Raw genomic sequence first — 14,622 nt, 5'->3', positions numbered from 1 at the left:
CCAGGAATCTTTCAGTGAGAGCTAGGGAAATGGGATAATCGCTGCGACTCCCTTGCAAAAATGAGATTAAACCAGGTCAGAACAAACCCTGGATGGAATCAACATGTAATTGTTCATGTTATTCAATTTAGATAATAGAGCCCTGGAAATGGCACAGTGGCAGTTACACTTAACCTAATAGCATAAGAGAAGAACATATCATAGGAAAACCATCAGGCTCATGACCTACCACATTATACCATACCATATTGACATTCAGGATTAATGTGTGTAACTGAGTTAATTAATCTTAAAAATGATCACAGCACAAACAAGGCACAATAATATCTTATTTAATTTTGTAATATGTATGCAAAGCACACCCTTACCGTACAAGATATGACAGTCTGGAGGGTTTCGTTTTACATCTTTTTCCAAGAAACATAACAGCCCAGTGACTCATTAAATGACGCAAAAGACTCACTCTGGATACATTTTTGTGTGACCACAGTGCATGATACAAGTGCAATTACGATAGTAAACTCAAAGTCTGCTTTCATCTCTCCAACAGCTTCCATCTATTATCTCTACTGGCGTCCATTATTTTCTCCAAGCACAACGCTCAACATGCTCTCATAGTGCCACTCAACTATATGACGGCGTAATAATCGAGTTTCATGAAATAAGTTAAAGAGCCATAACTCCATATCGTATCACTTTATCCATAAGCAGAAAAGGAAGTGAGGGGCAGGATGTTATCAGTCACATTTTGTGTTTTCCACTAACAATGAGCACAGCCTTAACTTGCTCCGTTGTGTTGATGTAAGTGGAAACAACTGACCGCTGATATGTGGTCATGTCTGATCCTCTACGTTGATATCTAGTCCTTCCGTAGATGGCGCTTACTTTCCTCCTGAAGTATTGCCCGGAGAAGACATAAAACATAGGGTTCAATGCGCTCTTGAGAAAAGCAAGATACACTGAAAACTGTCCTCCTATGTCGAGAGTGTGGAACCATAGTTCCTCATCCAACACCTGGACATCACAGAGTGTGTCAAGGAAGGTGAATACATGGAAAGGAACCCAACATAATAAAAATAGCAGCGTGACAGTGCACACCAACACCGTGGCCTTTGTGTCACTTGTGTCACGAAAACCTACCCTCTCCTTTCTCTGAGATAAAACCCTGATTATATTTCCAGAGCTGAAAACAATGATCAGGACAGGGATAACAAAGCCCACCATGTTCATCAGAATCTGATGGGCTAACTTCCAAAAGCTGTGAGTGTAATCCAGCATACAGGCAAATATCACGTACTCCTCCACGAACTCCACCTTTCTGTGAGCCATGGTTGGCGTGCTTAGCAAGAGCCCGATTATCCACAAGATGAAGCAGACCACTTTTGCGTAAACTGTCCGTCTGAACCATCTGGACTTTATGGGCTTCACCAGAGCAAAGTAGCGGTCAATACTAATCATGACCAAGGTGTACATGCTGGTGTAGTAATTGACGATGATGATGGAGTTGACAATTTTGCACAGGGCGTCTCCATACGGCCAGTTGTAGTTGTTGAGGATGTTCATCGCCCAGAAAGGGAGCCCACAAAAGAGTATGAAGTCAGCCAGAGCCAGGTTGCTCAGATAGATCTCCGCTACAGTCAGTCGGTCCTTGTGGGCTACAAACACCAGAAGGACAAAGCTGTTGAAGAGAAGGCCTAAGAGGGATAAGATGAAGACGTACGGGGGAACGATGGCTTGGACGAGCTCCCAGTCTGCGAGGACTGGAGACTTCAGCGTAGTGAATGGTAGGAATGCGGTGCTGTTTTCCGACCTCACTGCCGACATATTTATATGCTCCACTGACTCCATGAGCTAGGAAATAAAATAATTGTATATTACTTGGTAGTGAAAAGCTGTTATTGGGTTTAAATATGCAATTCTATGTCATTTCAGTGCTATACAGTGCTATATAATCTGATATTCAAACTGAATGTGTAAAATCAAATAAGAAAAGTTTGAATTCATAACCGAGCGTGTAAATTTAAATAAAACAAGATTTAAAATGTCACATAAATTATACAAATTTGGTTAATCTGATGGCATCTTTGTTCAGTTAATAACCTGTAATTCTAGAGAGGAGGACAGACAGTCCCGCATTAATAATGTCATTTAACTGTTCATTTAACAGTTGACTTTAAATATTCCATAATGTAATCCCTGTGTGTCAAAGAAAGACCTATTCACCAGTAGCACTTTTAACTTTTTCTGAAAAGACAAGTGGTGTGTACCATCCGTTAAACACAAAAAGGAAAAAAAGTTCTTACCGTACGTTTTACGAAAATGTTCCACCTTTTGTCCAATTGCTAAATGATAAAAGACACATCTGAACAGATGCGTAGTTGCATATGTGGAGCATCTGGTGGAAGTGCAGAGTGACGCCGAGGGGTGATCTCCTATGAGCGTTTTTTGTATATACAGTTGCATTCTTCCACACCCTTGGCCTGAGGTTTTGTTTATGAAAACGTCAAAATCTGGTTCCTGAAGATTTGTGAGTATGTTACACTGAACACGGCGACTGTTAAGGAAACTTTAAGATAAAAAATAAAATAATGGTTTATTAATTTCTGGTACAGTCTCGGTAAAGTAAAAATGATTACTGACGTCATACTGTTACATAACATTATCATGTAACCAGCATTCCTCAAAATGGAAGGAAAGGAAAGACACTACATATAAATGTAATCCTCAGATAAAACAAACAGGATTATTGCCTGATTACAGAGTCTATGATACCCTTCTCGATGCTGAATGTTGACATTAATTCGTTCTTTCCGCCTTTTAAAAAATACTGTTTATCTGTGGTTAATGGCTTCGCATGGCAGACTTATCCTTGATTCATTTGTCTAATTTATCTAACATAATGAAATCAAAGAAAAAAAACCAAATGCTACAATATTAAATGTATAAATGGTATTTCTTTATTAATTAATATGGGTTTGAAGGTTTTTATAATTTTATTTTTATTCCTTCGATGATACCTAATGGTATCATCGAAGGAATGAGTCTCTGCATTTGACTCATCCAATGGACTGCAGCATCAAGTACGCCATCTCCAGGGAGCAAAATGGGGGTTAGGTGCTTGGTCATTGTGACCCTTGGGCTCCCAAGCTGCACCTCTAACCACCACTGCACAGCCCCTGTCTAGGCTTCACTATTCCATTTAAGGTAAAAAAATAAGCACAGCGTGCTCACATCAGTCAGTTTATTGAAACCATCTGGGAAAAAAGCTGGCTCATTATGAGCCAACATAAACAACCCTTATCAAAACAGAAATACAACATACTTCTGATAGTCAGACGCAACTTTATTGACGACACTAAAACCCTAACTTATCTTTACAAAATGTTTTTTTATAACCCTAAAATTTAAAAAAATTTATTTTCTGTCTTTCTTGCCTACACTCTCATGTAGTAATTCCTAAACAAGTTCGACTGTAATTTATCTGTCTAATAATGTATTGATGTAACTGCTGTCCAACTGTAACAAACTCAGTTAACCCCACTTAACATGTCAGATCTTATTTGTTCAGTTTTGGAAGACGGAAGCATGTGGTTTTGGTGTGGAATGAACACACAAGTTGCAACATGATAAGTGAACTTCATAAGAGGCCGGGCTGTTTTGAAATGTTTTTCATTCCTGTGCCAGGCCAAATTAAACCAAATTTCAACACAAATGCACATAGAGGAACTTAAACATAATTTCCAAATAACTGAACATTTTTTTTAAGTGGCAAGATGTTGAAAGGATCACGGTTAAATTTCGTAAAACGAAACTCCTTTCATACCTATTTTTTGGTAGACACAGTTACTGCTACTCATGTACAGATAGATCTACATTTTAGAAGTCTCTGTTTGTTTCGATGAGTTATTAGCATTTGAAAGACCAGGCTTCTTCCACTGTTGTTTCCTCTGGCACATTAAGACTCCCAACACTTCCCTTGCCCTTTGCTTGAAGTGCTTTCCAACAACTACATACAGAAAAGGATTCAATGAGCTGTTACTGTAACCAAGGTAAGTGGCTAACTGGTTGCCAATGTCCAACACATATGCCCAAGTACATCCAGTGATGACTTCATAGTGATCCAAAGTGTCCAGGAAGATTAGAATCTGGTAGGGAAGCCAGCACAATATGAACACAGCTAGAACAACAAGGACCAGATGTGCTGCCTTCTTCTCCACACTCCCTCTGCTGCCTTTTCTCATCCTCTGACTCCTTCGAATGGCTTTGGTGATGTGGTAACTACAAAATGACACAACAGGCACAGGGATGAGGAAGCCCACTATGGTTACAGTCATGTTGTAGCGCAGTCTCCAGCCTTCGTGGGGGTATGCTACGTAGCAAGCGTCGATGCCCAGATGAGGGAAGAACTCCACGGAGCGGAAGAGGACAGCAGGGAAGCTAAGCAAGATCCCTGCAATCCAGATACTGCAGCAAATCCCGCGTGCCCACAGGGCCTGCCTCTGTCTGCCTTGGGAGAGGGGTCTTGTGAGGGCCAGGTATCTGTCCACACTCACAACTGTAAGAAACAACACACTGCAGTAATAATTCATCCCAATGACTATGTTGATAAGCTGGCACATGACTTCCCCAAATTTCCAGTGGAACTTGTTGATAATGGTTGCTACCCAGAATGGCAGACAGGAAACCATGAGGAGATCGGCAGCTGCCAGGTTGCTCAGGTAAATGTCGGCAACAGAGCTGCGCCGCTTCTGGAGACAGAACACGCAAAGCACAAAGGAGTTGCCAATAATTCCCAGAAGGCAGATGATGGACATGTAAGCAGGCTGCATGGTGTACACCCAGTCCCATGCATCTGTGTGGTTGCAGACAAGCTCAGCTCTTGTGGTATTCTCCATAACGCCTCACCTGCCGGGTTTGAGGTCGCTGGGAAAGCTGTGGCACTTTAGCACGGTTTGAAGGGGTAGCAAAATGGGGGTGGGCTCAAAAGTAGTCACTCTATTGGAACCTTTCAACTGTGTCAACACAGGTTCTAGGCAGATGTCTAGTCCTTTGTCTTCTGTGTGAAAAGATAATGATTTAATGGAGTCTAAATAATGGTGGTTTATCACTGGGAGTGCACAGCACAAACATGCCGTTGTCAAACAGGGGAGTCTTAGCAACAGATACTGCGAATAACATGTCTGTTTTTAGTCAAGTCCATGTCAAGTCGTCACATTATTACAGTCTGCAGAATACGGTCTTACTAAATAGACAATATAAGATATTAGTAACTGTGAAATAATATTATTGGCCCCTTTATTCAACCTGTTTAAAAGATAAGATGTTGTATTACTGATACATTGAGTAAAATACATGGAATCAAACATCACAAACCACAAATACATTTTAAAACTATTCTTATACTATACTTTACTATACTATACTAGACCAAACACAAATCCCTCCATGGTTGGTTGAATATGCTCTTGTGTAGAATCAGCGCAGATGTTTTTTTTTTTTGTTTGTTTGTTTGTTTTGTTTTTTTTGACTTTTTATACAAAATTTATTCTTAATGTATTCTGTTTTATAACCATATTTATTGTTTTAAAACTATATTTACCTAACTCAGTTTCCCAACCATCTCCAGGGAGCAAAATGGGGGTTAGGTGCTTGGTCATCGTGACCCTTGGGCTCCCAAGCTGCACCTGTAACCACTACTGCACAGCTCCCGTGTAGGCTTCACTATTCCATTTACAGTAAAAAATAAGCACAGCGTGCTCACATCAGTCAGTTTATTGAAACCAAATTTAAGTACTGAAAATGCTGTGTCCATGCTCATATCAAGCTAATATTAGCTAATTTACAAGCACTTACTAGGCAGAATGGCTTTTAAAATGCTGGACAAAGTTTGACGTTGTTGATAAGCAATCTGAAATCGTTGTTTTGCACATTTTGCATTCTGCAGTTTACCGTTTCTCTTCACATGTGCAAAAGCAATGACATTTGGCACCTTTCTAGCTCACGGCGAAAAAACGCCTGTATGATATGAGAGGGGGGCGTGTGTCTCCAAAACGTAGGTAGGTAGATCATTGAGGTAGGTAGGCAGAGTGGTAGAGAGGACATGACTGATTAACAGGGTCGTCATCCAATCAGTACAACACCATTCCCAGCGTGCGCTCGCATTGAGATCGTTAATTTATATTTCATATTCAAACTGAAATCATGAAATGAACAACAATCCAGTCATTCAAGTTATCATGTCCCAAGTTGAGTCAAGTCCAGAGTCCTTAACCTTTCAAGTCCAAGTCAAGTCTCAAGTTTTTCGTTTGTTTGTTTGTTTTTTCTCAACTGATTGTTAATTTAAACCATATGGAAGAACATTTGTCTCCCTCTTCTGGGAGTCAGAGTAATTCCATGTCATAAACATACATAACAGAATGACTTCTATTCGAAGGCTTCTCAGTCCTTTGGCAGCAGGTAAAAGGAAAATATACACCAATCATAACTGCTGTCACTGTTTTTGCATAGCTTTCTTTTTTTTTATCTTGACCCTCAGAAGCTTTTCTTGGACATCCAAAGACATTATTTTCTTCTTCCAGACCACCAAAGATGACGAATTAATACAACTCAAGTTACAATCCAACTGCCTGACAAAAAAAAACAAAAAACAAAAAAAAAAAACAATGTGCTAGCTCCACTCGAAAGAAGAAAAAATTAATTGCAGTTGCGGGGGCGTACATACCATTTTGGCACGGTGTCAGAGAGACATCCAGGAAAAAGGTGACCACAATCAAAACAACACAATGCGTTCTACAGCTCTTTAGGGGAGGAAAACCAACACCCATCACATCCCAGTGGAGCTGGAAAATCCAAACAGCGTATTACGTCTACCAGTGCTAATGTGTGATTGTCTGGTGGGTTCCTTTGTGTGTATGTTGTGCAACAACAATACTGAGCTAATGGTTTTGTGCAGAATGTGTGTTTGCTTCAGTTAATGGATATTAAAAAAAATTTAGTTGAATAAATTCCTTTTAATTGATATTCTAAGAAATTACCCTGGCTGTTATCACAGAACATCCCCTTTCATCTTGGGGTAAATTACGTGCTGTTATGGGGTTGGCATCTATTGCCCTTCCATCATGGATTAATTTGTCGACACTTAGAAGGTTTGTGATGTACTCCTGCCACTGTGTGTGGAAAAAGTGTATTGGATGGTGAAAGTATAACAGCTGGAAACTTAAAATCCTGATTTCTTGGTGTGCACTACAGTTTTGTCCACAAAGGTACTGTAACTAATTTCCGTGCAAACAAATCAATAACCTTGGAGCCTGAACTTGGAAATAATATACATATATACTCATTTGAAACTAGAGATTAAAATGCAAGGTAGTATTTCTCTGAAAGTCAGACAAAAATACATTCAAATGAGGACAAACTGTGTATTTTTGACATTTTGGACATTCCATCATTTTTGGTAACTTTGTCTCCCTGTATGTTTTTATGGCCCTCAACAATTTTCAACCCTCGCAGTTGTGGTGGAGCCTGATTTTCCTGTTTGGCATGACATGCCTTCTTTTATAGGAAAGCAAAGGGTGTACCCTTGCCCACAGCCCACACTGAGTCAACATTGAACCATTAAAAGGCGGCACGAGGAGAAATGTATAATAAGAAAACTGATGTCTACACAGCCACAGCAGCATGTTTGTGTGTCACCACTGGAAACTCTGTGACAGAGTCCAGATTTAACCAGACAGTGAGTCAGACACACCAGAAATTATTTAGCAAGCTGTTGTTCTCCTTTTTCTTCAAATTGACATTTAAATGCATCATAAGGACCATGTGAATGTTTTATTTTAAGCTTATGTCCTGAGAAAAGCAAATGCTATTTACATCTTTATAGAGATGAGATGAGGAATATAAGGTAACACATGGCAATAACATTTACATAAATGTTTTACAATGACCAGGCAGGTATGCATCACTACATTTGTGTGCATGCAGGTCCTCTCAATAGAAATTAAGCGCAAGGCACCGGGCCCCAAAAGTATAAAACATAAGTTTTTCTAGCATAAGATAAATTATATACAGGATAATAGTTTTATACAGCTGAGACTAAATAATAGTAAACACAACACACAATCAACACACATAGTTGCACCTACTGTACCTTTAACCATGAACTGTCAACTAAATTATTAACACTGAGGAAAGATTTTTTTTTAATGAGTGCCCACCTCAGTCAGTGTTTTCTGCTTTTATACCAAAGTCTTCAGCGTAGAGGACAGATTTGAACGTACGGACTCAGTGCTTTTCGATTTGTTACTCCACTGATGGAGGACTTCCCACACTTTTTTGCGGAAGTTCTTTCCTACAATGACGTAGAGGATGGGATTGAGAACGCTATTGAAAAAGGCTAAGTAGGTGAATATCTGGTTGCAGATGTCGATGGCGCCCGATAGGTGACAGCCTCCGAGGACTTCAGCTCGTAGGAGCACATCCAGTATGGTGACCATGTGGAATGGTACCCAGCAGATGAGGAAGGCCAGAAGGACCGCCAGTACTAGAGTGGTGGCCTTTTGCTCTGTCTTCTCTGCGTTGATCCTCTCTATTGCCTGGACATGCAAAGCCTGAATGATCTTGTAGGTGCAGAATGTGATAATTGAAATTGGAATTATAAAGCTAAAAACTATCAACATCCCGTCACAGAGCAGCTCTACGGTGTGGCTTGGGTAGGCCAGAAAGCATACCATACCATACTGAGGGAAATGTCTCACTTCCCTAAAGACGAGTGCAGGGACACTTAGGAGCAAGCCGAAACCCCATGTCAGCAGACTACCTAGTTTGGCATACTTTGGTCTGCGCATTCTTCCGTATGACATCGTATGCACCAGTGCTATGTAGCGATCTATGCTAACCAGAACAAGGAAGTAGATGCTGCAGTAGACATTCATCTTTATGCCCACATTGACGACTTTGCACATGAATTGACCAAAGGGCCAATTGAAATTATTGGAGATGTTGACAGCCCAGAACGGCAAACAGGACACCAGGACAAGGTCGGCAGCAGCCAGGTTGCTCAAGTAGATCTCAGCCACAGTGCAGGCCTTCTTGTGGAGGCAGAAAACCAACAGGACGATCACGTTTAATAAGATTCCCAGCACAGTGAGGACCAGAATATACACCGGCTGATTGTCATTGAGCCAGTGCCAGATGTCTAAGTCTGGACAATCAGTGACATTGGTGTCGTTTTGGTCTCCATACGGTAGTGTGGTGGCGTAGACTGGGATGCTGAGAGGGGATATCACACACACACATACAAAAAAGAAAAAACCATTAAACATTAAAACATGGCAATAGTTAAACACTTGGTACATCACATTTATTTTCTGTTTTGCAGAAATGAGAAGTTTCTTGTCTATAGTAAACAGAGTGTGTGGTTATGGCTAGCACGCAGTTAGCTGGCTGCCTCTCACACTTTCCAGGATTTATGCCAAGCTATTGGCTGGGTGCCCCAACGACTCATTTACTCTGTGAGAGTTTTCAGTTTTCATATTGTTGATTTCAGTTTCCTCATATTACATATTTCAAGCTTTGTTTGAAATGGGCAAAGAACTGTTGTTTAAATGAAAATGATCTTTATCATTTGGCACTAACAAAGTTTGTAATTAATGTGTACATGGTTAATGATGATAACATGAACTGTAGCCCAAAGAAACACAGATTTTCACCACTCCTCATTCATGTGTGCGATTCTTGTTTCTTGTATTTCACAAAGTTCAGCTATGTACCTCTGCTAACTAGGGATACCTTGATGATGGGGTCTTGCCCTGACTTTACTTTCCACAGGAGCAGAGACAAACTCAGTAGTGTTTGCTTAAGATTACTTCTGTAGTGAACCGATCACTGCGTTAAATCCACCTTTAAAAAACCAACGGGATTTCTCAAGTTAAAAAACACAAGAACAGTTCATTTACAGTTCAGTACTGTTCAACTAACTGTGAAATACTGCCTGCTGCCTTGCAGCCTTAGATTGTATCTTTCAGCCAGACTTCCCGCATAAATCTTGCACCTCTTTCTGATTTGATTGCCATATCTCACTAACAAGCAACAGGCTCTGTCTGTTCACCAGAAATCCCTTTGGCATGTTATTGTGCAGTATGTGCAGTAAACCCATCTGATAATCTGTTGTGCATTATCATAACTTATACCATGGTCTGGGTGAATCCTTGATTCTGATTGGCTGCGGGGTCTACATTAAAAAGTGATAATGGACACCCTTAAAGACGTTTCGGTCAAATTACCTGATGACAGTTCTAAATGAATGAGCTGGCTCAAACCCTTTGGTAACCGTGGCAACAGAAACACAGAACATAAGTTATTTCACAGTGTATTTATCACAACGGCAATACAGTTGACAAAAAATTAGTGATTTAATAGTCAACTTTTAACCTATTTGGTTTGGGATGCAGCAGAAGAGAAAGAGAGAAGAGAATATGAAAAGAAGAAGGAGATGCGACACGAGGAGGTGACACCAGAGGAACTGGACAATAGAGTGAATGGTGGATAATATTTCTTGCAATAAAAACGGTTTAGGAAATTATCTGTGGACTCTGTGGAAATTTCGCATCATCCTCTGGACACACAAGCGGTAATAAGTGCACTGGCCTTCTGAAATGATACTTTGCATCACATAATGTAACGTTAAGCAACCATCTCTCTTCCCCTCCACTGATTAGTAACTGCTGCTGCAACGCCTGCGGACAGAAGATGTTAAATAGTCTGCTCAGCTGCTTCTTGTGAAAAGCTCATGATATAAACAGTAAAAAACAACATTAACGTATTAATAATTAACCTGATATTCATTTATTTCGTAAGTGACCTTGGTAAAAGCCCTTACATGAAAGCCAACTTCTTTGCCACATGGCACCCTACTCTTGTCATCACAAGTGAAATTTGCAATTCAAGAGCAGTTGAATCTTCCCTTTTTTTTTAATTAGTATTTGTTCATTAGGAAGGGTGTAGCACTACGGCTGCAGGCAAATTAAATGCAGAAGGTACTCTGAAATACGCGCAGAGCAGATGGAAAACATTCAGTTTTTATCACAAAAACTAAATCAATAGCAACAAAGGAGAGAAAACAGATGCCTACTTTTCACTCATGTTTTCCATAAGACTCTATGATATGCACACAGATATGCTTCAGCTTGTAGGGACAAATCAAAATTTTCTTTCTGGGCATAAACTGTTTGCAGCCTATCATCAAACATGCTATTTCGCAAGAACTTCCTTCTCAGATGCCTGCACATCGTTTCACCATCCCTTTTGCTACAGACAAAAGGCAAAATGATACCAAGAATACTAGACATATTGGACGATAACACGAAGTATTGAAAAGCATCAGTTCATTTATACATACCTCGTAGATTGAAGAGTCATCTCTCCTGAATATGTCCAGATGCGTAATGTCCAGATTCCTGTCTACACTGTCACTGGCATTCACCTCTCACTCTACTCCTGCCTGTTGCTGCCTCCCCCTCTTAAAGCAAACTGCATTTAAAGTGATGTCATCCATTTTTGCAAGGAAAGTTTATTTGTGTGGCTCAAAAAGTCATACATCAGTCTTCACGCTCTCTGATGTTTGTGTCCTCCTCTTGAGGGGACCATAAACAGCATGTCTTTAGTTTGTAATCAGATGCAATGTTTTATGACTGGGTAGAAATTTCAGGGGACCATGAATGTATCCAGATATACATAATCATTCCAGTTCGTACTGGAGGAATGAGCTCCTGCATCATTAGTGGTGAAATGTGACACTGGCCTGAAACTAACTTTGCTTTCCGTATGCAGCCACTCAAGTTGGTTATATGTCTTTCTGCAGAGCATATATCAGCATCTATAAAGCATTTTAACTGCACTTTCAACGGTTTGTTTAAATCTTAAATAAATAAAAAGATAAAGATTTATATGTAAATTATTTTCAGCTTCGGCTTTAAAGTAGTGCGTAGAATATAATGAAAGCAAATCCACATGATCAATGTGCTCATGTGTTGGATTAGAGACAAATCAGTCAATCAATCACTACTCAGACCTGCGTCAGAAGTACAACATTTTCAGTGGCTACATTACCTCTAATAGTGTCTTCAGGTTGTGTGACAAAAGGCATGTGGCAACAAGTCATTTTTCAAATGAAGCAGTTGGGTGTCAGTCATGCATGCACTTCAGCTGCTCTTTTTGAAACAGATGAGCCACACTTCACATAGCGAAAAATGATTGCAAATGTGTTGTGGTAATTTAATTTGCTGGTAACACTGTGACTGGGACACTGGAGGATAAACTGACTGTGGCCATTTCACAAAAGGAATTTAAAAAAAAATAGCTGTTGGATCACATTAAACACCAAGACATTAAAAACTGTACTGAATCAGGCTTGTGTGGGTGTGTTTCAACCATACAGTAATGAAAAATCCCTTCGGACAAAGTTAAATAGTTCTACACCTACTGACTCAACCATTTTGTTGTTAATAAATTAAATTCCTTGGCACTCAGGTGACGTGTATGACGTGTATGCCGCTGGAAAATTAGGCTGACTAAAACCCTACTGCTTTCTGTTCTGGTTCGTCCGTCAAGTGTCAACAAGCTGGACTCACCCAGATGAAAAACAACGTCTTCCTGTGACAATAGTTGCTGATAAGTTTATTTCTTCAACCTTTCTCTTGATGTAGGCAAGGTGCCATTTTTAAGTTTCACACGGCAACGGCCAAGTCTTTAGTTGTTGTTTGGCCAAACATAAAAAATCTGACAAACTCACACAGTGAAGCAAGACCCTTCCCCTCAGAGTTATATCAGTACTGACCCTCTAATCATTTCCTTCACTCACCATAATCTTCCAAGCTAATAAGATTTTCTATACTGTACTCAACAGCCATGTGCCTCTGTGCCTATGTATCGCATCACGAATGATGCATCGAGATGGACTGACAGCTCCATTATCCAGCGTGGGATTCTAAGCTCTAACCTGAGAACTATCGTTTATCTCAGAGGCAGATTGTGGACATCACAGTACAGCTAAATAGGGTCAATAGTAAACTGAAGGGCATTTTGAAATTAACTAGAACAGACAAAGTGCTGAAGAGCTATCAATAATGTGTGAAAACTGATCTGGTGTGTCGCAGTCATTCGATTAATGTGCATGAGACGCGTGACCAAGACAAAGCAAGTGTGCAGAAGGACGTGCTATAATATGATTAGATTCTTTCTTAAAATAATGTTGCAATGATGCATTTCAGTTCCTCACAATTGCGTTGGTCACAGTTTAAATCATGTCAGCGAGCGTTGTATGGTATAGATGTGTAACTGGGATCATTTAGGGAGACGGCATGTAATTTGATCGGTGAGCAGTGACTTCCAATTGACCTCCACCAGGCCATTCTCTTGTCCACCATTAATTTCCCATGATATTTCAAAGCTGGTCGTCTGTTATACAATCTAATAACGAAACAGATCGTTTCCTACTTTTCTCAGTCATGGTTTCCTGTTTTTTTTTAGAAATGATTAGCGTGAAACTGAAATGCCTTATTTAATTTATGTTTTATTCACTTGCAGGATTGTTTGGTCTGTGTACCAAAGAGTTCATTGTGTTTCCATTGACACATGCCTAAGACATTTCCTTGAAATGATATGTGTCAGGAAAGGGAAACTGGTCTTCTAAACAGTGTAACAACAGCATGTTATGGAACACTTTTATTTAAACAGTCAGTGGCCTAATGGCATGTGACTATATTAGAATATTTACTTTCTCAAACGACAATATCAAATTATTCACACTCTCGATCAATACTAATGCAAGGACATGAATTTCTGTGAGAAATTCAACCTTTTTTTTTTAAAAAAAAAAAAACTGTCAGACTACACACATACACATGTTCTCCAGGATCTAGTGCAGAATACTTGCTCTTCTGCCAGTATCTCTTCTGAATGCCATGCCAACTATTTGAATAGTGTGTTTGTATTTGTGGTGTCTTAACCTGAGGTAAACTGCGCAGAGAAATTTAATCGGGCAAAATCTTATCATGTCAGTGGAGCATTCAGAAGTGATTCACACCCACTGCTGCATGCTGCAGGAGAAATTCTACCTGTGTTTATCATTTTCTATTTGAAAGACAATAGATGCACTGTCTTAGCTGTTCAAAGTACTACGCAATTTTGGGCAGAAATCCCACAGAAGTGTTGCTCCTGTGATCTGCTGGAGGCACGTTTCCAGTTTTTGAGTGTTGTAACATCACCACACGGAGACAACTGCATATTGTCCAGTTCGTCTTTCAGTCTTTGTTATTTCGCATGTTCCTTCTTCCTGATATTGCTATTGCTCAGGATTGCAACATTTATCACAAAAACCCACTTCTGCTTTTTTTGTTTAGACCTGCAATATTTTCTTGGTAAGTTATCAGCTTGTCAGTCTGTATGTAGAAGTTCCTGCCGGACCTTGGCTTAGTCATCTTCCACTACCATCAGATATGTCTTCCAGTAAACCCTGCACAGATGTATACGCTATGCTAGCATGCTTGGTCGTGGTGTTCTATGCATGCTAGCATCTTACATCCTGCTAGACCCTGGCCTCAATCAGTCTTATACCCCAGCCCTGCT

General features: G+C 40.0%; 3 protein-coding genes across 3 annotated transcripts; all 3 read right to left on the bottom strand.

Annotated features, from left to right (window-relative positions):
* Positions 1–315: 315 nt before the first annotated feature.
* On the bottom strand, positions 316–2,433 carry bdkrb1 (bradykinin receptor B1). The gene is made up of 2 exons (XM_047611486.1): positions 2,304–2,433; positions 316–1,851 (listed from the first exon to the last, which is right to left on the bottom strand). Exon 2 carries the CDS (start codon positions 1,846–1,848, stop codon positions 742–744), a length of 1,107 nt encoding a protein of 368 aa, XP_047467442.1. The 5' UTR covers positions 1,849–1,851; positions 2,304–2,433; the 3' UTR covers positions 316–741.
* A 644-nt stretch (positions 2,434–3,077) lies between these two features.
* On the bottom strand, positions 3,078–7,657 carry LOC125023234 (B2 bradykinin receptor-like). Its single transcript, XM_047610368.1, has 2 exons — positions 6,346–7,657; positions 3,078–6,193 (listed from the first exon to the last, which is right to left on the bottom strand). Exon 2 carries the CDS (start codon positions 4,893–4,895, stop codon positions 3,870–3,872), a length of 1,026 nt encoding a protein of 341 aa, XP_047466324.1. The 5' UTR covers positions 4,896–6,193; positions 6,346–7,657; the 3' UTR covers positions 3,078–3,869.
* A 151-nt stretch (positions 7,658–7,808) lies between these two features.
* Positions 7,809–11,543, bottom strand: LOC125023233 (B2 bradykinin receptor-like). The gene is made up of 2 exons (XM_047610367.1): positions 11,396–11,543; positions 7,809–9,267 (listed from the first exon to the last, which is right to left on the bottom strand). Exons 1-2 carry the CDS (start codon positions 11,413–11,415, stop codon positions 8,235–8,237), a joined length of 1,053 nt encoding a protein of 350 aa, XP_047466323.1. The 5' UTR covers positions 11,416–11,543; the 3' UTR covers positions 7,809–8,234.
* Positions 11,544–14,622: the final 3,079 nt, after the last annotated feature.

The sequence above is a fragment of the Mugil cephalus genome, chromosome 17, assembly GCF_022458985.1.
Source record: "Mugil cephalus isolate CIBA_MC_2020 chromosome 17, CIBA_Mcephalus_1.1, whole genome shotgun sequence".
Lineage (NCBI taxonomy): Eukaryota > Metazoa > Chordata > Actinopteri > Mugiliformes > Mugilidae > Mugil > Mugil cephalus.
Note: the sequence above shows the minus strand (reverse complement) of the source record. Positions and strands in the feature narration are given on the sequence as shown.